Here is a 24247-nt window from a genome sequence, read left to right as displayed (position 1 = left end):
TCCAGAGGACATTCAGTGAAAACAGCAGAAAAGCAGGGAAGAAAATTCCTTTAAGCAACCTTGAAGAACACAAAATATTTAGGTACCTCAGTGTGTGGACTTGGGACGGGGGTTTTCGGTGCAAGATAATGCCATCTAGTGGAGATGGAATCTGCCTTAAGATGGCAAATTGGACACCTACGCAATTTGTATTCTCTATTTCCAATACTTTCATGACCAACCCTTCCTGTTTCACCAACACCAGGAGATAGCAAAAGGTACAGACAGACGGCGATGACTGCTGCTGTGTGAGCCACCACACCTAAGAGCAAAGAGCAACATTATCATAACTGACTTAGAAATTTGGAGAGATTTCTAAGGAAATCAAAGTCCTGAGCCATAAATTATAGTTGCTTATGTCTATACAGTGTAATACAGCTTCATTTTTCTCCAAAGGAAAAAGTATTTGGCTAGATTTCCTCATTTTCATTTGTTCTTCATGCCACTCATTACTTAATTTGGAGAGATGGCATCTCTGACTATGAAAAGAACCAACATCCTTTCCCACTTCTCTTAAATATTTAACTACTTTCTTTCTTTCTTCTTTTTTCCCCCCTACCAAGAAAAATCTTAATGGTCAGACCACCAGCTTAATTATAATTTGGGAGGACTGAAGGTGGATTGTGGGGTCAAATCTCCCAGGAAAGACAGCAGTGTCTCAGATTAGATCAAAGCAGCATCAACAGGGAGGACTTCACTTCCCTATGGACAAAATTCTGATAATCTTCAAGGACTTTAAGAAAATGATGACAGAGAAATCAGTCAGCATCTGTTCAAATATGGGACAAAGACAGCTTTCTGAACAATGTATGAAGCTCTTACATTTCCTGCATGATTAGTGAGTCCAGAAGCAGACTCAGTAACTGTTGGTCTCTCTTTCGAGTATATTTAAAAGTTATGTCAAAATTCAATTTTTTGAGCCTCCAAAGCCGTCTGCAAAGTGAGAAAATGTAATTTTACAGATAATAAAACCAGACAGTTTAGACAAGAAAGTTAGCTCAAGCTGTGCAGGAGCACAGCTGTACAAAGTATCTATGTCCCCTGGCTGGACTTCTGTTTTTATTATCTCTTCTCTGCCAAAGTGCAGGTAATTGAGCACATATTTTCATTGTGAGAAATGTAACTACTTTAGGGATAATGCTGAAAAATGCCAACTGCAACTAAGACAGTCTTTCTTAACTGAATATGTCTACCTCAGTTTTTGACAAGAAACCAGCAAATGTTCACTTCAGACTGGCAGGAAAGTTTAAGAATTCTGAGCCAAAATATACAAGTATATCTACCTCCATCAGTCCCCCAGCTATGCGAGGAATGAACACACAGGCTTAAAACTGAAGAGCAAGTTTGTGCAGGTTGTGCTTCTAATGATTTTCTAAATGTCTTAGATCTATATTAAATTTCTGCTCAAGTCAGTTCTTTCTGGCATACAAGTCTCACAATTTTCCTTCGATACCAAATTCTACATTATGAATGTGATCTGGCATGAGGCCTACAAAGGGGAGAAAAAAAATTCAGAAACATTCAGATTCAGAGGAGATCAGTAAATTCAGAGTAGCGCTACACAATTGTTGACCAAGACTTCTGCAAAGAATTCACAAAAGCTGCACGTACTTCATCCCCTTCACGGGAATCTAATCAAACCAAAGCAGATTTGTAAACTTATTTCACGTCTACTACCCCTGTCTGGGAATTAATTACATTGTGCAAATTAACGAAATGCAATCAGCAACAAATTCCTCCTATTGCTAAACTTTCCCTCTTACTCTGCTGAAACAGTAACATTGCACTTGACTTCCACGTTCATGGAAGTGTGAAAAACAAAAAATGTTGTTAGAGGATTCCATTTTATTTTGTGACGAAAGTTATCAAGCAACTACAGTCAGAATAACCAAGTTACCATATGGATAACGAATTGCTTTTGTACCTTAGAAATCTGTATTTACTTTACACTTTATTTTTTTTTAAAACCCCCAGTTTGAAGCGTACAAAGAAAGTAGTTGCTGCCCCTAGTCTTGTTCCTTTTTAAGCACAGTGTCCAGCTTAAGAATAAGTATAAAGATTCAGATGAAAGTCATCTTATGCAGAGGATCCATACTGAATGCAGTAAGACACAACTCAGAACTAGAGGGACCTATGCATACCTGAATTTAACTTCACCTATAGCAAAAAATCGATCAGGTTAAAATTTATTTCTATTTGATGTATTCCACAGAATAGGAAGCTATATACATGCATTTAGTTCACAGGACTTTGGCCAATATTTTGAGTTAGCATGGAGAACAAGATGTTTAACAATGCTCTTCATCCTAACAAATCTTAGGTATAGCCAAGACTGACTTTACTTGTTAAAATTAAACCACCTGTTGAACAGTACATGCTAGTTCTCTTCCAAAGATTATAGCAGGCAATGACTTGCATATCCCAGATTACAGGATGGGTTAATTAGGTGGCATATTATTACAGAAATACAGGAACCTAAATTTAGTGTTTTCTGAGAATGTTCTCACAGATTAAATAAACACAAGGCAAACAAATCCAGTACTCACCCTGATCAATTGAGTGTTGAGGAAGCTGGCTAAGTTGGCTATTCACTACACCTGCATATGTGCGCAAGAACTCCTCTTCACTAGCAGTCAGCTGGAAATGCACAAAGAGTCAGTCAGCAAAAAGGCAAATGAAGAAAGACTGAAGATATTATCTCCCACTTCACAGTAAGAAAACGTCACAGTTGCTTCTACTCTTCAACAGTTTAATCAGCTGTTATTTGTGCAAACTATACCATCAGCGAGGACACAGCAGCAAACTGGTACATCATGCATTCATGGAGAGATTCAAAGTCGCCTTAAAACAGTTGCTTTATTTTTCTGGTTTTCCAATAATGAACAACTTTACCGTATATAGAGAAATGATCAGATCCTCAGATTTAGTTTCAGACACCACAAGCCTCATAATATTTAAGCAAAAATCAATTGTGTTTAACTGCAGGTAACGGTTAAACCAATGACAGCTAAAACAAATCAGCGATAAAACCAGACCACCACCTGCCCATCTTAGTAAGAACTACCCCAGTTACTACAAAATTGTCTGGAAAGCCACAAAATATGGGCCATGACAGTGCATCTTACATTTGATCCCATCTTCCTCAGCATGAGTAGGACTCTCACTTTCTGCTGAATATACATCTCCTCCGGACTCTTTCCGGGGACGCCCTCACGGTTCATTCCCCTCCTGCCAGCTCCTGGATTTCCTGAAGATACAAGATCAGAAAAAGACAAACTAAAATAGGTGATGAGATATAATAGGAGTAATAGGAAAAGTTTAATTTCTAAACTACCTATTCTTCACCAGTGGGCAGACCACTTAATAGCTTGGAAGAGTAAGAAATCACATGCTTTATTAGAGAAATCCTTAAAAATTTGAACAGCTAAATTGGGCCTTACATATGCAACTCAAACATTTAAAGAGGCTGATGTTCACATCCCTACTAGCTCATTAACCATTGTTACATTACTGCATGAGAAGAAGAGAATTCTAACAACTAGATGAAAGAATCACCCTGACAGAAGAGTCCATGGGTTTGTTTTTTTCCCCCATAAATAAGCACAACCAGCATGAAAACAGGATGTAGAATGCACAGCCATGAAGCCTGCAATGGCTAAACAAAAGCTGGATGAAATCTAAACTCTTAAGTCTTTTTCTTCTCTCTTTCTTTTTTCCTTTTTCTGTCATATAAAAAAGGCCACTGCACTTTTTTAAGTTAATAAAACTTATTACATGGTTTTGGAGAGAAAGAAGAGCTAAGAAGAGCAGGGACAGTTTATCATCCTTTCTCATATCATTTAAAAGCTGAAGTTTTACTTCCATATTTTAATAAAAAATAATTACGTTATGGAATAAACAGACTATGCTATCTACATTCTACAGCGTATAGCATGATTGTACTTTGTTGTCTGAGTATCTGGTAATTATTTAAGTTCTACAATAGGGTGTTCACCAAAAAAATGTTCAGGCATACTCTTCAGCTGCTATTAACAATTATCTTGGAGCATGTTTATTAAGTCAACAATAGTAAAAACCTTAACTTGAAATTTAGAAAATAACGGTGCTTCAAGTAATACACTAGTACAGCAGCGTAACAAACTAACCTAACCTCTTAGAAGTACTGTGTGTTGGAGAAACATAACCCCTGCTAAGGCATCTGTGGATGGAGGTGTAAGCTAGCCACTCTTCCACCTTGCACAGCTCAGAGAAGTGGCTCCAGAACAGTTCACCAATTAGTTTTCATTCACAGAACTGGATCTGGTCCTATACTAAGCTATAAATCTGCTTTCCTGAACCTTAGTAACCAAGAGAATATACTACACAGAATCACTAAGGTTGGTAAAGACCTGTAAGATCATCAAGTCCAACCATCAACTAACAGGAGGCATGCTTAGTGAAGACTGTATCACAGCAGGTTCAAACACACTGTTTTCCATGTAATGTTTTCCTGTAGTCATTACCAACCTCTCCCCTCACTTTATTTTCATTATTACTTTTAAGGGAAAGTAATCTGGGTGTGGAAACAGTTTAAAATTACACATAGGCCCTCCTGAGTGAGTCAGAAGTAATGCAAACTTAAGTAGCAGCTGCTGGGATAGGCTTTACCACCCACATTACTTAGCATGAAGATAACAGTAGTAAAAAGTGGAGAAAGCTCTATCACCAGTCCTACTTGAGTAAGTTTCCAGTGGGAAGATTTGCATTATGCTGATTTGCTACAGATGGTTCTGCTTGGAAGCTTGCAGCCTGTAAATGTGCAAGGTGATCATATTTTTTTGCTATAATCAGCAAACTGCTTTCTGAAGGGCGAATGAAATGATCCCATATTTTTGTGAAGTGTCAACTCAAATAAGTAGATTGAATTATGTTACTAAGCATATACTCTACAGTGCAATTTGAGTGCTAGCAAGTGATGTCAACAGTAAGACAATGAAGAAAATAAGACAGTGAGCAAGAGACATTGTTATGCATATCCAGAGACTGATAAAACAATAAGCGTTTATCAAGATACCAAGTAAGTCTGAAAGGTTTTGACTGGTTCTTCCTATTATACTAACACATAACTATTTTTTCTTTGGAGTATTGTTACTTGAAGAATGAAGGTGCTGTACTAGTAGCCAAAGAAATCAATTTAGAAAAGAAAAAGCACAATGGCAAAAACTTGAAATGTGGTAACACACCTATTGCATTTAAAAAAGGAACAAACTATGTGGGATATCTATCAATAGGTGGCACCATGCACAAGCACCAAGAAAATGCCACAGCTGCCCCCAGGCCAGCTAGGAAGACCACATTTCAGCATTCCTCTACACATCAGATATTACAAGAGATTTGTAGTCCATACATTTCAGTAGTCATTGTTTTCCATCATAATAGTCTTCCAGTTGTTTATTAATTTTTCAAACTTTAAAAAGGGGTGATGGAAATTCCTATCTAAACCCAGTTCTTCTAAAGTAAACTTCAGCCAAGATGGATTTATCATGAAGTTACCTGTTTAACAGGAAGGATATAAATACTAAGCCTGCCCGTTCAGCCAATGCTTCACAAAGTTAGTAAGCAACACAGGGGAAAAAGCACTCAATACGGCTCAAAAGCTATCAAAATATATGTATAAAGAGGTTAATAAGATTACAGAGCAACAGCGCTTTGCTCGTCATACGCTGCACAATTATCTTGGGTGACAGCCTCAGCCACCACAGCTTTTCCTACTTGATGACATCAAAGTAGAAAGACAAAAGTCTTAAAACAGTACTGAGACCCCAGCATGAAAGACTTCAACATACCTGTTCCTGTTACAAAAAGCTTTTCTAAGACATGGTTTAGGATGACCATACTACCCAGCATATACTACATGAGTAAATTTCAAAAGCCACTCACAAAGCTAGTCTGTGCCCAGAAGACAGCACAACCCATCCTTACAAACAAAGGACTGAAAAATCTTATCAAAGTACTCACCGACTTTGCTTTCTCAAGAAAGCTACATTAATATGCTACACATAATGAAATGTTACATAAGCAGAATTTCCCTAACCCTACAATTCTTTCTGGCACATAGATGAAGTCATTGTCCCCCCATCCCCAACCAATACAACATCAGAGATTTCCCTGCCAACGTACCTGCTTCTAAAAACCACAGAAGATCAGATAACCCACGAGTTCAGTCCTGATTAATGACTGTAGCTGGAAAGAACGTATGAAGAAACTGCCCTGTGAAAACAAATGAGCAAAGCATTACAGAAACATACAAAGCTGAAAACCAGAAAGACCCTTCATTCAATATGCTTTGAATCACACTCTGCTTTAGAACACGGTCTAGCCAAAATTCACAAAACTGTAGGCTTGTCTGGAGCTTGTAGACCCTTTTTATTTTTAAAGAATAAGTTTTTTAAAGGTCAAGCCATTCTTCATCTGCGAGATTTACGCCCCGACCATACCGATGACATTCCCAATCACTTGAGAATGGAATGCATTCAAGCTTTGCATTCTTTAAGAAGCTTTCAGCATAAAACCCAACTCTCTGGAAAAACTAATAAACATCGTGACATGTAATTTCTTCTAGTACAAAAAAACATAGGCGTAGCTTCCCAAAGATTTGAGGAAAACTAGGGAGAAATGTAAAGCACGCTGATTTTGACCAAAATTATTGTTTTCAACTATGCATATGTTATTCGAATATAGCAATTACGAAGACTGGCACTTGAAAGCTGGGCTGGAAAACCCTTTGCGCAGAATTTTTCAGACCAACCTCACTGTTCAGTCACTAACAGTTAGACTTTTTTTTTTTCCAGACTCATGACATATTTCTGAACGTATTTTACAACTGACACTGAGTATCAGGGCATGGTAAGAATTTATAACTCTTTCTACCTATCACATTAGCCACATCACAAGCAGCTCAATCTCACAAATGAAGTGACAGTTCAAGTCCTTGGTAATATGCAATGAAATAGCAAGTGCCTGCTACCCAGGACAGCAGTGCAGCTAGAATCACGTAATTAATAGCGTAAGTTGCTGCACTTAATTAAGAGTTTCTGATTAGGGAAGATATGCATACCTGCACCATTTGTTAATAAAGTCCAGCTTAAATTTACCAAACATAGTCTCTTATATTTTTTGTGGTCAACAAGTGAAGGCAGATCTAGATTAATTCAATTCCTTTCATGGCTGTTCACCACGCCATGCAGATGTCATTACTAGCAGGGAAACAAGACAGAAGTAGCTACTCAACTGTTCCGTACACCAGGTTCATCAGAGAAATGCTGAATCCAAAATACCCGCCAGCTTCACCCACTGGTTCTCTACAGTGTCTCTTACTAACAAGTGATGGAAGCAGCTGAGCTTTATCAATGGCTTAAAAGAATCATTTCACCTCTCCAGAGGAGAGAAATTACCTGCTCTGAAAGGATTATTTAAACCCTACCTCATTAATTAGTTTCCACTGTTCTTGCCCTCTAAATATGCAATGCAGTCCCAAGAAAGATTATCTACAGCGCTGACAACAGGACCGTTTGCAGTTAACTAATTGCTATTCTCATTTCTACGGACTTGAAAGACACCCCCCACCACCACCACTGTACAAATACTCACCACGCAACTGTGTAAACTCCTTCCTAAAGAAAAGGATTAGAGCATGGGAAGTAACCACTTCTGAGATGCACTTCTGTCCTACTGACAGTAACAGCATATTTATAGCTACCATTAAAATTCCCCATGCACACCCCAAATTACGAATAATGGTAATCTACGCATTTGCTATATTTAACACCAAATACAAATGAAAACAGAAAGATCAATGTTTTCCTAACCCTGTAAATTCAGAGGAATTCAGCCGAGACCCGAAACAGCCTCCACAGACGGGCCATTTTCATGACCAGCCAGAAGGGTTGTATCACAGACAGTTTCACTTTCAAGCAAAAGCCTAGTCCCTCTACAAGTCAGCAGCAGCACTCAAAAAACGCTGTCTTCGTCCGATCCACGTGGCTGCCCCCAGCTGAGCTCACCTCACCAACAAATTTGTCCCAACAAATGCATGGGTGGAACATCAAGCTTGCACACCAGAACTTGAGAACTTCTCTGTTAAACCATAGGGCACATCTGACTAGCAAGCACTTTTACAGCTAAAGGCTCCAAAAAATGGCTGGAGTAAATAAAAAATAAAAATCAGGTTTCATTACTTTTTCTTACAAGTATGAGAACAAAATAAGACTAAAAGGCCTGATGACCAGTCCAAAGCCACACAAAAGGTTCTCCTACCAACTTGTTCCTATCTATTCTAAACGGCAGCTCACGCTTCCAACATTTTGAACTACACAACATTTCCACATTCGCTATTGAATCCTAAGAAATAAGATCTAAAAATATTTTGCAACTGTGTATTTTGAGGGTGGGAGGGAAGAAGTGCAAAATATGAGAAAGAGTTTAGCAAGACAGCTGAGGAACAGCTGAATCACTACTAGCACAAGTTCTGCTCACAATGTTGAGTCCCAAGAGACCTCTGTGCTACACAACAATCCATCCCTGAAGCATTTTTCAGGTCAGGTAATTCTTTGCCTCAGTTGCAACTACCAGCTCTGAATTCTGCTTCTTTGCTCTCCTATATCCACCTTCTATTCCTGCAAGGTCAGAACATTGTTTATTTTGCCTACGCTCAGTTCCAATTTTTTGTCTCTGTCTAAACAAGTGGTGACTACTTCATTTAGTCTATTAATGCTGCAGGACTCAGGTAGGTCTGTATCGCTTCACCCCCACACAAGCCTCTCCTGGGCTCATCACACCGATCAGCACTTCTACCATGGAAAGCAAGGCTCAGATTTTCTCCTGGTCACGAGGTTCTGTCAAAGCTTAACTCATACCAGGTACTCCCATGAGTACAAGGAAAAACAACAAAACTGAGTACTTTCCAGCTTAGATGTCCCTAGAATACAAGAACATAAAACCGTTTCTCAAACTTACAATCAAAATTCTTCTTGCCCCAACAAGCTTGCACTCCCAGCCAGGATTTAAGAACAGATAAACCCACACAAGGTCCTTTACCATGGAAATGAAATTAAAACTATTCTAAGCACAAAGACTCCAGTTTCAATCCATCTTTATCCTTCTGTCCTAAATAATTCTACTTCCTTACAATGGTTTACACTTGGGTCTGAGATTGCTACAAAGACTATTTTTTAACATACAGAAAAACTTAAAAGCAGTGAAATAAGTTTACAAGTTCGGAGATGTCCATATGGGAGATAGAAAAAGGTCAAAGTCTTAGCTTTAGATTCTATCACTTAAGAGATCATGCTGCTTCCCCAAACATCACCAGGTTAAGTGAGTTTTTAAGCTAAAATGTAAGGCACACTAATTGAAAAAGAAACATGTTTTTAAAGTACACGTCACTGAACTACAACAGCATAAGGAAACTGAACCAGCATCAGGATGCAACATGCCAAACGCAGGATGCTGGCAGCTGAATGTCAGCTGATCAGCAAAGATAAAAACAAATTTTGCACATCCCGTACATCATAAACAAACTTTCATCAACAGCACTAATGAACCCTAGTGTTTATAATTAAAACACAAAATTATTCTATTTACCTATTCTTGCCAGATATATTATACTGCATATGAGAAACATTCCCTGAAAGATAACATTTCAAGCTGTATTTTCAAGCACAAAAAGCCAGAGAGGGAGATAGAAAAAGAAGAACCGCCGCATACCGGACTGAAGGAATCCCCACAGCATTAACAGAACTCAACTGGAAAGCTGTTCATTCAAAAGAACGAATAGCCAAAGCTATTCGGAAGCCCAGTTACATGTTCACTGATACTTATTGGCCTACGCAAAGAAATACTGGGGTCTCAGCTGAATTTCTGGTAATCACATCTGGAATTACAAGCACTAAAGGAAGAGATGCCAAAGGCTGATGAAGCCATACAGAACGCACTGTGCTATCAAGTCTGGAACTGGTCTCTCCAGGTAGGGTGAGGCAGATGTGCAAAGCCAACAGGAAAGTTTGGGCTGCCAAAACCTTACCTATTTTGCAGCTAAGCACGGTTCTACTCTCCAATGCCATTATTCAATTCCTTTCTCACAAAAAAGACTAACCTGTCCATTTCAAAAGCTGTAGTTCTAGTCTGAAATTATTACATTGTTCACTAAACTGTGTTAAAAGACTAATCCTACAAGCTTGTCCTGCTGCATCCAACACACTGCAAATGGACATAATTGGGTCACCTAATTTTCCCTTGTTTGGCAAGCATAGGGAATGAAATTTAGTTCTCATTTCTTTTTAATATGATTCACAAAACAGAATAATAAATGAGAAATATCTATATATCACAGCCAAAATTGCCAGCCCAGCTTTGCCAAAGCAATAAATTTGAGTTTAAAAACATTCCCTCCCCTTCCCAAGCAGTAAACGAGGTTGGTCAGCAAACAAATGGAAAAGCTGTCCTGTTCTACAGCACTTCATTCCCCATGCTGCCTGCGGAAGGGCTGGGTGAGGATCCCAGGAATGCCTTCTGCTTTGCAAGGCCCAACATGTGGACTGGGCAGAGTCAAGCACGCCTGACATCCCCGTCCCGATCCCTGTTTGTCCGCCTACCAAACTGATCTCGTTGGCTGTTTGAAAAGTACATGCAATCCTGTCCCCTTGGCAAAAGAAAGTGTAAGTATCACCTTCATGCAAAACACTATAGATTAAAGTTACACTTTCTAGCAAGGCAGTAAGTCAGAGATGAGAGTAAACTGGAGATGGTTTTGGAACCAGAAGATGTAGGTATGTCTACACCAAAAAACAGTTGAGCTACTTTACAAGTATGTTACCAAAGTAGAAGGGGATTAAGTATTTTTAATTTTTCCACTGGCATTAAGAGATGCTTCCCTACTTTTCCACATTGTTATTTGCCCTGAAAGTTTATAATGAAAACACAATATAATCCTTCCCTAAAACAAACTAAAAGACCATGCTGGCTTTCTCTTCAATTACTGACCCTGGACACAACAGTACATAATGAAAAAATAGTGCCTTTGCAGTTGCCCCCCTGCCTTTTTTTTTTCTAACTAGATTTAGAACATCAGCTATTGTGTTTTCACTTTAAAAAAAAATGTAGACAGGAGAGATGTGTACTCAGTTTCACTAGTCTGTTTTACAAACAGATGGAAACAGCTCCTAAGGAAACTCAAGCTCACCAGCAAGAACTGTTTTGACTGAATGCTTTCAGAAGAGGAGGATTCCATCACACAGCAACTGAAAATTATAGATTCATAACTGTATTTCCCTCACTTCCGCCTGTACTCTTATGAATTCAAAACCTGGAAGGGCTTCTCTGCTGGACAATGCCACAGATGGATTCATAATAAAGAACTTCTAAATTACTCCCCCTCCCATCATCCCTTTTAAAAAAAAAACCAAAATAACCAAAATATTTCATAACCCAACAGAAAAAGAAAAAGAGACACACTAAAAAGAGGTACGTTTGTAAATTTTGCATAAGGCAAACTACTTAAGCATCCCATTTAATTTTAAAGACATGCTTATTTAATGCAATGAGAAAGCAACACGAGCTTTTGTTCCTTCAGATTACATATTCCCCCCAACAGTGTAGTCCTTTAACACTGAAATTCCTAACATCCCCATTTTACTGGTATAGGGAAAAAAAAAGTGAAATTGAGGAATTTGCACAGCCTAAATCAAGAAAAAAAACAAAAAGGCAGTAAGCTGTCAGTAAATGTAATATTTTATATATTCAGTCTTAATAATTTAGGGTAGTTACAGTGGCCATCTGGCAAGCTCTTTAAAATGTAAGTCACAGCTGACTACCTCTTTAGTATCTTGTATCATTTCCAGGTATAGCCCAAAGAAATCCAATAGGACTTAGTTCAGCTACAATTCTTTTTTTCTTGAATCTGGCTGGTTCTGTTCAAGGCAGCTAAAACCCTCAATTAATGGGACAGGATTATAAAAGCTCAGATAAGGAGTTGTGGTGAATAAAACCAACCGCTGCAGGTATCCTTTGCGCTACACAAATTGAGTTAACAGCCAGCATGAAGAGGTCCCTTTAACTCTATGATATCATTATCCAAGGTTAAGCTATTAGCCTCCACAGTCATACTATTGACTACTTCAGTGGTTAAAACACGGTCATACTGGGAAGCTTGAAGTGCAAGAGGATGCTGCACCTTTAAGCCTTGTTAATTTTCAAATGACATTTTACAGAGAACAGCCAGAGCCCTAAAAACCCTCCAAGCTGGAGCCTGAAACCTGAAGTCAGGAACCAGCGTCTGCAAAATCCTGCTACAAATTTTCCTTTAGTTCAGTCTGACTTATGACCTTCAGTCACAGGCAGCTGGAGACTGGATTAATTCCCATCTCCAAAGAGATATGACAATGAAGAATTCATAACAGCTACCTATTTATAGGTGAACAGTAAGAACTGAAATATTAAATATGTTTTTCTTTTTGTCTTTGTTTCTATGTTCAGTATTATCTTTCAGGTGACTTTAGAACCTGAAGCCCAGTGTCAGATTTTGGCTAATTTACAGCTGGAACTCCAGTGATAGGTTTGCATCTCAAATGTTGGATTTAAACTTTTAACAAAACAGTACAGTCCTCCCTCTTGAAGAGGGACAGGAAACAGCCCAGAACACTGCCATTTAGACATGAAAAAAAAAAAATCTGTAAAAACAAGCAGGGTTTTTTTCCCAGTGCTGGATCACCTTTCAGAGCTCCAAAAAGGACTTCAAAAGTAGTAATGAAGTGCATTAAAAAAAGCTTCCAAATATACCGAAACAGTGCTTACATCAATGCTCAAGCTAACTGTAGGAAAAAAAATCCTACCATTATAATCACCATTTTTTATGAAATTAATGCTTGCCTCCTGACCTTCAGGCACACACAAACCAATTTATTTTTTTTTTTTGCCGTAGCACAGCAGCAATCTCTCAAAGAGAAGACATCTATCACGTCTCATACAGTTAAAAGAGGCAGCACAGGTTTTTAGGTAGTTCATGTCAGTCAGCTTGAAGCCTCTGAAATGAAATGTAGTAACAGCAACAAAACCTTAAAAAAAGGCTTTAATTTCAACAAAGGTATTCACACTTCTAAGAAGAATTTGTCAAAAAATCTTTAAAAAGGGATAACACTTAGATACCGCAGTTTATACACAAATTCTATCCCCGTCAAAGAAACAATTCTAAAGAATGTTACAATACTTTACTCAAGACGGTCTTCAACAGCTGGATTGATGAGTGCTGCTCTTGCTCTAATCAACAGCATCCTTCACAGAGACTCACGCACCTCTTCCCGTATTTATAACAAAGCTACAAATCTTCTAGACAGGAAATTAGGCACTAATGATAGATAGCCAATGATTTTAACAACCAGGTATCCCACACAAAAGAATTACTGCTGTAAAAAAAGCGTTACACATCCATCATCAAAACAAAACTGAATGGCAACGCTTTCTATGGATCTCTTGGTAAATATTCCATCTTTTCAGAAACAGAAAATGAAGTTTCCGGCACATTCACATAACAAACTTGAGATGCCCTTTCTTATTCTTAAGAAATCAGCTTTACTTTCATAGCTTGATTTTAACTTGAATCATAAACCAGTGAGAAAAACCGAGCACCAATGACAGGCAAAAATTTTATCAACGCCTTACAAGAATCAACAAATTATTTTCAATGTATCTATCCCAGTTTATACAGCAGGCATGCTACGCACATTGTACAAATATGTACCTGTATAACACCTCCACCTATGAAGTAACATATTTTTAGACTATTAATTATTGACACCAATGACAGAGCCTCCGGCAGCACGTCTGTTCTATGATCACTGCAGAAACTGAACCAAGGCCAATACACAAACATGCACAAGGAAGATCGAGACCATTAATTGTGGTCACTTCATTTTCTTGTAATGTCAGTCAGCTTTATGACCAAAGTCACGTTTTCAAAGAAGCTCTGCAAGAAGTGGTAACGCTGGACTCACAATTCTCTGAAGACTTACAGATCATTAGCATTAAAACTGGGTTTTACTGAAGACTGCCATTTATATCACAGAAACTAAACTCAACAGGCTAAAAAATAACTCAATACATGGGACAAACACCCTACACTCATGAAGTATAAGCACTGCTGAAGAATTAGTTGACTGTAGACCAAGAAATTGGTTCAGTCTTCATAATGAACCTAAAATAAGTCTGCCATGCCTACACAACAGAGTACAAAGCCAAAATTGATGCAAGTATGTGCATATGCCCAAGGTGCAGGATGTTTTTGCTGCCTTCCTGAGTAACTCTCGAGTGCCTTGGAATGGAACAGGAAACAGAAATATGCATGAAAAAGCACTCATTCAGAATTACCAGCAGTGCTAATGGAGAAGCACTTCAGTATTTGGTATGTTTCCAAAGAGTTTCATTAATACTGTATTTGTATTCGGATTTTTGAAATTAAACTGCTTTGAAATTAAACTATGTCTAGTGCAAGAAATGTGATGTTTCAGTCAACTTTAACAAAAAGGCAAGTGACACTATTAACCAAACATAAACCATTACAGAACAGTCTAAAATCAGACTAGGCAAAATTCCAGTAAGTATCTGTAAGCAGTTAAAATAACAATAACATTTAATTTCAGTTTACAAGCATGCAGTAAAAGCCCCCAAAAACCAGAAGTGCCATATTTGGAGTCGAACTGCCTGTGGTCTAGTGACCAACTTCTCAGCAGCTTAAGCACACCGCATTGTTGTATTTAACCAGAAATGGCAGAAATCGTGAGTAATGCCTACTGACACGAGTTCTCTCCACTACTCCACTCACTGAAGCACCATTATATTTATAGGCATTTCTTCGGTACTCATCAACATAGTATCTTTCTGCAGATGCCTAGCATATTAGAGATAGCTTTCAATTTAAAATGTGACCTATGCTGCCCTGTAATTTATACTGACATCTGAACACCATTAATACCAGATCATACACACTTTAGACTGAAAATGCCTACAGATCTTTTACAGCAGAGAGATTATGGCTAACTAGATTTTTTTTTTCAAAGCAATTAAAACATGAGCTGTTATTAGGCTGGTGACTACTTAGCATTTTAATATTTTGCAATACTGTATCAAAGTACAGTGTTAGGACCAGAGACTCTTAGATTAATAGTTCTTGACTACCAAAATTGCCTAACCATTGGACAACAACATGAAATATTGTTCCAGTCTCATAGATCAATAAAATTTGCTGTAAAATGTGATAAATACACCCCTTATGACACCTAATCATCTTGCTTCTTTAGAGGGGAAAAAAACCCCAACAAAACAGTCTTCTGTGCTGCCTTCCCTATGGATTCTATGCATAACCAAAAAAGCAAAGAATTGTTTTCAGTTTTGAAACCATGTATGGTTTAATTTTTCAAACCTTTTATTAATAGCTCTTGCTGAAGAACTCAGAATTAATGGCTATTTGTCCAATATGAATATATTGCTTGATCATTTTTTTTGCACTAACCACAACACAAAACCTTCGCCTCCTCAGTGATCTGTTAGCATCATTAATACTACTGGATAATATGGGCGAGAGACCCCTGCTCCCAGGACCTTCATAAAATAATAATCCTCGAGAACTTTCCTCGATAAACTTGTCTAAATAGCTGTTTTAATCATATGTGCAGAAGTATGCCAGTTCCTCTCTTCTCTGAAGGACTTACTCAAAACAAAAAGCACAAGAAAAGGATTTTTGTTACCTTCTTTAGGTCACCAAACAAGACCATGCTGCAAAGATATCTGATGGAGAGAGGAGGAAGGAAAAAAATCCTTGTCAATTTTAAGAGAGGACTTTTAACATTCACAAGTTTAAAACAAATTCCTAATTACATACCGATTTTACCACAGACATTTTGCTTTCTATATTTTTTTGGTAAAGTGGGACTACAAGGAAGGAAATCTTGCCTTCGAGAGACTTCCTATTTCTCAGGAAAAGGGATGCAATTTCCTTCCTCCCTAGCCACAATTTTGAATGTTACCTTAATTATATTAGCGCTGAACTGTGAAAAAACCTGTATGAGGTCATTAGTTTGACAGCAGAAATCTCCCTTTAGCACTACTGTACAAACACACACACATGGGCTGGAGAGAAATAAACTACTGACAACAGGTTTTTTTTAAAGGTTATATCAAGTCCCAATCAGTGCTGGGACTGATTAATTTCAGAGTACAGCGAAAACGGGAAGAATCACAGGCAAGACTGAGCTGCACGGAAAACTGTATGGGGAACTGTGTGGCAAGCTTGATTTATTCAGAGATCAACACTAATGAAGTTAAATACTTAGAACTGATTGTTTCATGATCTCCTATGCACCGAATTTCACGTACATTTACAGGACACGTGGCAATCGCTCCCCTAGGAATGGGGGCATCACGCAGATACAACAATATCTATTTTGATTAATCAAACTCCAATATATACCAATAATAACAAAAGGTGTGAGCCCAGAGACCATTAATGACAATGCTCAAGACAAGGTTGATCCTTCTACAAGTTTAGACTACTGTATGATTCCGGACCACTTCAGGAAGTTTCCATGAGCGGGACTGCACGCATCAAACACCAATGTAAGGCAGAATGCGGAAAGAGAATTACTGAAGTTGCAGACAGATTTCTGCACTTCCCAAACCGTTAGTACAATTACAGTACATCTTTATTATATTTAGTTTCTCAATAAAAGGAAGGAGCTTATAGCAGTTATGTCAAAAATTGCAGCTAACAAGAAAAGAACAATGAAACATATATTAAAAACAAGGTGCCCAAAGCTCACACACACTATTACGCATACAGAATTTTACTTAAGGTTTAAAACATATTTTCTAAGAGCTAATGAACTAAGAACCATGACAGTGAAACGTTAAGAAAATCGTTGCAAACAGTTTTATGTGAATTGTGAAAGGTTTATTTTGTTGAGTCCCCTGTTTGCTGACCAAATTGTCAGCGATAAAAGTTCTGTTTAAAAAACCTGATGTTTCTGACCTCTCAAGTTAAGCAAAACTTCTCATGAATTCCACATAAACCAATCAGTATTATTTGGCATCTACAGACGTTCCTGAAAAAAGCAGCTAAGCGGATGTGAATGCTCCTATTTTTCTCAATTTGGCATCAACTCTTAGAGTTAATTATATTTTAAGTGTGTTATTGCTGATCATTTTTGCATAAACATTCACTTAACTGTGTTTATACTGAAGTCTGATATTGCCTCCCCTGACCAACTGAGCAAGCTGCCAGGACACAATGAAATTCTCAGTTTTCCATATAAGATCCAGCACACTCAAAGTTAGGAAACTCTTAAAATTACATTAGTACAGCAACAGGCACCAGAGATCACCACAGTTGCACTATCCCCTTCTCATTTCTACAAAAAGCCTTCCCTCAGTAGTCTACCTTGAACTGTTTCAGTATTTATGCCGCCCCTTATTTATGCCGCCCCTTTACAGAAACTCTGCTGCAAAAATTTAGGTCACATTTCCTTTAAGCGTACATGGGTGTGCATACATGTATACTTATTTAAAGCTCAATGAAATTAATTAAAAGCTCCTCACTGACTTCAATGTGCATTGAATCAGGACCTGGATGAGTTCAGAGGCAAAACAATTACACTTTAATTAAACATCTTAACATTCTTGTGAAGCAGTCAACTAATTTTATAAAAGGGTAAACTGAGTCAGAAAGTTTCAGTGCTTGGTCGTGGTCATAAACAGAGCTGATTACTTAAGTTGCTTCCATATTTGTTAGTTACCCTCATAACACAAAGAAAATGGACTTTCTGAAAAATCAAGTAAATTCTTGGTCTACATATTTGCAGGAAATACAACAGAACATCCCGAGACAAGTGTAATGGTTGTACAAATCTATTGGCTCCATTTCTGTTCCCCATTCAGTAGCTAATTTAGTCACAGGAATTTCAGTAATGCAAGAAGTTTAAATTTTTAGGGGTTTTTTCATAGTAGTTTATCTCCAGGTGAGATGTTTTAGGCTGTGGGGTTTGTTTGTTTGTTTTAAAAATAGCATTAATAATAACGATATATCTATATTACTTTTTAAAAAGAAAAACAGGCTTGGTAGATTTGATATTGTGTGAAAACCTTGAAAATACTTATTGAAAAGCAAGAAGTATGATTACACTTCCTAAATTCAAACTGACATTTAAACGATACGTGAGCACTGTAACATTCTGTCAAATCACCAGTACTGAGCAGAAACAAGAAATTAACTTTCCTCATTTTTTTGAGCATTTGTTACATAATGCTTCCCCAACACTGAGTCTGAAAATAAATCCCAGAGTCAGAAGTGCGTTCTCCTTATTCAATTACCAACACTTTTCGGTTATTTTTCTCATCTTTGGTTTCTTCTCACCTAGTAACACTCCGCAGCTTTGCTCATTCTGGTCTATCTGCTTTCTTATGCCAATCGAAGTTCACGGACAGGCCACGGCTCTTTAAAGGGAAAAAGAACTGTAAGTCTCATCCATTCTCAGAGATACAACAGCATCAACAACAAGAAACAGTGTTTTGGGTTTTTTCTAAATTAAATTAAGTTTGTTAATAAAAAGTTCTTAGTACATTTAAAACCTATTTACTTATTATTTCTCCCATGTACGTAGAAGCAAGATCATTAGCCTACCAACATTTCTTAGGATGTGGAGTAGGTGACAAAATGTTTTCATTCCAATAATTTACATCTTCTGTGTACATCAGCATCAAAACATAAACATCTTCTGGGACTATTCACATACTTGCATACATGCAATAGCTTTACTGGAATTAATGGATACTATTACTTTTCCAGCAAATCGGAACTCTCAAACTGAACAAAAGGTAATATCTCTCTAATATCTGTGATACAGAGGGTTATTTTAAAAGAACATTTTTTAGAAGGCATTATGAATATGAAATATGTATGGTTTCTGGTTATATAGTTTAACGCAGAAGCGTTATAGACTTATAGACTTATACTTTCGGAGAGAATCTTAAAAGATATGATTATTTCAGTCAGTCTATTGGAAAAACATTCAGAACTAAGTGCTCTTTTAAAGAGGGCTCAACTGAAACTATTAAACATTATGATTCTTTGACATCTTTCTTATTACAAATCAAAGTTTATTTTTGGCTGAATATGCCACCATACCGTTCCAGATGTACCACGTTAATAGTTTAAATAAAGAACATGATCGACCAGCTTTACCATCATGACTATTAACATATTTGGAAACATAGCAGAAAAAGTAATTTAGTCTCACTGTCTGAAAATTGAATTATAACCACCTTCTAGCTGTAACACTTATGCCAACTCCCAGAATATAAACATTTGGCATATTTATTAGGATTACAGTTTTTCCAATTAAAAACATTAACATCAGGTTCAATCGCTTCTGCATTACGTACACAATGATGTGGTGTAGCTGTAACAGCTGCTACTGTCCTTGTTGCATTTCAGCAGGAAATCCCATCTGATGACAGCTTGCAATAAAAAGAAATACAGTTTTGCTGCATCCGCAAGCGTAGAAAGATTTCTGAAGATACCCAATCCTTCTTTTTTTGGAAAAAACTCTACTGGAAGTTTCTCCGAGCATATTCAACAGCAGCCTCCAAAAGCCTATTTCCTCTCTGCATGCACAGAACTTGGGTGCATTTTTGATGCTTAAAACTAGGTCAGATGCTCAGGAGGGATGCTTTGTAGTCAACAACAAACTTACCAAATGAAATACTTACTAAAAGTCATAAATGTTTATGTTGGTTACAGATGACAAACATTCTGGCAAGGAAAAAACTCATATTAAACTAATATAAACAGATCAATTTCACACAAGTTTTTTCCTAGGCAAAGCATCAACCTTTAACATTTGTTTCGCCCTATCAAACACATTCAGATGTTTGCTTTATTTGCCTGTATGCAACTGCAGGATGATTTTTAATTTTTAGCAATAGATGTATATCACAGTCAATGTTTGCAATTACAAAATTTAGGTTTTGTTTCAGTTCACTTTTGCTTTTGTTTAGAAAAATAACACCAGTTGTTCTGGAAACCTCTCTCTCCCCTTGCAAAGTTAAGTACTCTCAAACCCTGGATGAGGGAAGGGGGGAAGTGGCAGAGGACAGAAGAGAGCAGAAATTGATACAACTACAGACTTCCCACGAAATCGGGATTCAGAACTGTCTGCGGAGCCCTAATACTTAACATCATGATGTCATAGATCTAGTGAAGTGTAGGAGTATTAACCACCTCTCATTAAGACAGAAGCTTCAATTCGTATCGTGAGCAAACAGCCCTGTTCCCCACACACCTACACTGCTTGGGCGATACGCTGAGCTCCTACACACAACCGCAAACAGGCATTCAGATAAATGACAGCTGCGGTATATCCGGTACATATTTATCACAATGACTCCTATCAGGCTATGGGACGATTTTCCTGGTGAAGATTTCAGCATCTTCCAACTTGGATGTCAGAAAGAATACCAAAAGCACTTTTAGGTCCTATATAACTTCTCATAACTTCTGTTGCAATGCTTAAAATGCACTAGAAGAGAACTACCACTTTGAAGGAATTTTGGGTAAGCCGTAAAACTTCACCCAACCAATCATCAGTTAACTTGTTCAAAATGGCCTTTGCTCTTGCATTTGTTCAACCCTACATGCTTCCTTGTAAATTTACATTATTACGATGCACCACATCAGCTAAGAGAGCACGCTAAACCATTTACCAACAACTCTAAATTATACTGAAGAAGCTGCCAATTTCTACCAAGATGCCAGCGACACAATAAAAGAGATGATGCTTTTTCAGCTAATGGCAAAGTGAAGCAACTCCAACGTATCTGAAGTACACCTGCCACCATGTTCCAGCTGAATCTGTTTGTCAAGGCAAAGAGTAGCTTTTAGACTGGTAAGAAAATAAGCCTGAATTTAAAAAGTAGTAATATGTAGGGGTTTGTATGCCCCCTCACCTTGCTTACCTGTACTTTCAAAATAACCCCCAAAGTACATAGTCTAGCCTCACTTTTCACCATTTACATAGCGTTTCTCTTTCAGCAGGCTATTTCACATCATACGTGAGCTCCAAAAATACCAAGGGCAAAAGAAGTTGACAGCTTGCAAATTCAGCGGCCAAAAAAAACCTAAAAATAGAATTTTGATTTTGAAAATGTATTTAAAAATAATGTTCTTAAAATACTCAATAGACATGCCTATCACCATGCTGGAGCCAACTCAGATCAGAAAACTGAACAAGCATACCTAACTTGTCTCCAGTGTTTGTTGTTTTTTGGAGTTTGGTGGTTTGGTTGTGTTTTTTTTTTTTAAACCACCACATCTGCAGAATGTCTTGCTCTCATCTCATAGAGCATCAAAGCTTATTTTGTTCAATATGCCTAAACGAGGAACGGTCAAATAAAAGAGGATATACAACAGAGCAAAATATTCTCTTCTTGAGGAGAAAGCAAATGCAAGTCTGAAAATCAGATGTACCCTGATGAAGCACATCTGGATGCCAAGCAGAAACTCGTATCATCTCTCATCTGCTTTCTGGAGTACTAATGTATTCCGATTGGGAAAATGATGCTGTTCCTCTCTCACGTACCTTTCCAAGGGATGCAGAACTATTGTGTGCCAACAAATACCGTCCATCTCTGCGCTAAATTGAAAGTTACAGCACGCTGCTTCAGACGCTCTAGAAGCACAATTTTTAGCCATGGCAGAAACCACCTCCAAGTGAAGCCCTCCATTAAATACTGCCCGAGAGGAATTTTTCCCATGCAAGCTACCGGCATTCCACGCCAAGGACCAGACGCCGTGCAGCGTCGCACACCTTCCGTAAGACAGTGGGGGCTGCCCTGCGCAGGGGCGTCCAGCCATGGCCGTCTATCACCTGCGGACCTGACACCTGCCCCCCCGACGGCCCCAGCGCACCTTAAGCAGCTTTAGGTGGGAATGACTTCACCTGCCACAAACACGCAGCTATTGCTGGGGTGGGACACCGCCGCCGAGAAGCAGGGTGCCACATGACGTAAGAGGTGATGCCAGAAAATTAAGAAGGCACCTCCCGTACCTGTGCCGCGGGGCCAGGGCCTGCCAGCGCCCACGACGGCTCGGCCGCCGCTGCCTCCGCCGCCGGGCCCCGGGGCGGTCAGGGGCCGCGGCCCCGAGGCGGGGCGGGGGCGCGGGAGCCGGCCCCGGCGGGGCGGCAGCGGGGAGGCGCGGAGGCCCGCGGCCGGCGGAGCGGCGCCCCGGCCCGGGCGAGCGCCTTTGTTCACGGCCGGGCGCCGCGCACAAAGGGCAGCCGCGCTCACCTGCGTGCGGGACCGGGCCGGCCCCGGCGGTCCTGCGGCACGGGCGGCGGGCGGCAGCCGGGCGCGCTCAGCGCGGGCGGGCGAGCCGAGCGGAGCCGTGCGGATCGGAGCCGTGCGGAGCGGAACGGCCGCCTCCTCCGTCGTGACTCACCGCGGCGGCCCAAGGCGGGAGGGAGGGAGGTGCCTGGGCGGCTCCGGGGGAGGGACCCGCCGCGTCCCGGCGCCCAGGGCAGCGGCGGCGCCGCAGGCACCACCCGCGAGCCGGCCGGGAGGAAGGGGCGGGGCGGAGCCGCCGAGGGGCGGGGCGCGGCGGGGAAGGGGCGGGGCCGGCGCGCAGCCCGCGGGCAGGAGCGGGCAGGGCAGGGCCGAGGCGCGCCGCGCCCACGCGAGAGCCCCGCCGAGGAGACGGGGCGGGCGCGGGGGCCGGGAGTCGCGCTGCGGCGGGCGCGGGGCCCGGCCGCCCCTGCAGGACCGCTCGGCGCGGCTGCGGCCGTGCAGCAAACCGCCGGCACTCGTCGGCTACCCCCCCCATCGCTACGGGCCCCCCGCTGCGACAGAGCCTCTCCATCGCGATAGGTGACATACAAGACGCCGGCAGCGGTGGGGGCAGGCAGTCCCGTTCCCGGCGTTAGCCGTACGCTTACCTTAGGAAACATCCTTGGACTCAGACTCTGAAATGACGTGGTGCCGGGCGTCTCCATGAGGTCACGCTTTCCCTCTAGGCGTCCTGTTCAGCGGGGCGAGGCCGAGGAACACAACCTCTCCGTATTAGATAAATCACATTAATGTTAAAACAGGTTTGTGACCGCTATTCAATAACACTATGCTAAGAAAGTTAAAGACACCGCAGAACTCAGTACAGCTTAATTCAAGTTAATGCAGCAAATACAGGAAATGCCATCTTCCGAGAACCTCCAACTAGAACGAACATCCATTCGGTCATTCAAGCGCCCAAAAATAAAGTAATCCTTCCCCTAGACAGACAGAAGCAGAGTAAAACCACAGTGAACACAGAAATTAATTGAAAAAAAATTAAAAAAAGACAACAGAAGCCATCAAAGGTTTCTCACCCGGCTCCATCACTGATCTGCATTTTGGTCTCCCACTAGGCTTAACAGTAATGCTGCTTACCTATAATACTCGTCAGTGGGGTCAGCAAGGCAAGTGTAAAATTCCAGAAGATAAAAAGGCTTTGTGTATTAAGTGTTACTTAGTAAAACGCATCTGTTTTCTACTCGGTATTTAACTTAATTGCATAAAAATAGTCACAGTAATGAAATAGGTGGCACTTCCTTTAACAGCTTGCTACTTAATGACATCAAAGCCCGATGCCACTGAAATCCATACCCCACCGCCAGTTAATGAAGGTCTTAACATGAAAGCCTCTGCAAAGAGCAAAACCAAGCTGCTGACAGGAACAGGAATGGTGCAAATATGCTGGGATCTGAGATCACTAGCACATACCCACAGCACAGCAGGCAGTAATGATTATTAATTATTTAAGAAAAGAACATAAGAGCTCCAGAATAAGCTGAAAAAAATATGCAGAAGCATTGCTCTGGGATCCTCCAGTTGGATTAGTTAATTAGCACAGTACATGAGTCTGAGGGAAAGATCTAAAAGCATCTTATGCTAGTAGGAGCGTATAATTAAGCCATCATTTGCATCTTTGCAATAGTATGAATTTTGTTACTGATAACATCATGGGCAAAACACCATTTTATGACTATTGTCTAGCTCTCCTACTCTAATTTAGCTGGCTGACTGCACAACACTGCAATGCAATCTCATATAGCACCAATTTAACATCCCACATTTCTTCAGAAAGGGTTTTAGCAGGGAG

The 24247-nt window shown here is 39.9% G+C and overlaps 1 protein-coding gene across 2 annotated transcripts in view; it reads right to left on the bottom strand.

The window, feature by feature from the left end:
- Positions 1-18493, bottom strand: part of CTNNBIP1 (catenin beta interacting protein 1) — a 29534-nt gene extending 11041 nt beyond the window's left edge. Inside the window, exons 1-5 of one of the 2 annotated variants that reach the window (XM_059830008.1) lie at positions 18473-18489; positions 15813-15852; positions 6199-6288; positions 3165-3286; positions 2586-2676 (exon numbers count right to left, since the gene is read on the bottom strand). In XM_059830008.1, the coding sequence (XP_059685991.1) occupies positions 2586-2676; positions 3165-3260 (187 nt within the window). In that variant the 5' untranslated portion in view covers positions 3261-3286; positions 6199-6288; positions 15813-15852; positions 18473-18489. Of the gene's footprint in view, positions 1-2585; positions 2677-3164; positions 3287-6198; positions 6289-15812; positions 15853-18472 lie in introns of both variants that reach the window. The other variant, XM_009820101.2, reaches the window with a different exon arrangement.
- Between the last annotated feature and the right edge of the window lie 5754 nt (positions 18494-24247).

This window comes from Gavia stellata, chromosome 27, assembly GCF_030936135.1.
Source record: "Gavia stellata isolate bGavSte3 chromosome 27, bGavSte3.hap2, whole genome shotgun sequence".
NCBI lineage: Eukaryota > Metazoa > Chordata > Aves > Gaviiformes > Gaviidae > Gavia > Gavia stellata.
The sequence above is the reverse complement of the archived record's forward strand: the minus strand, read 5'-3'. Positions and strand labels throughout refer to the sequence as shown.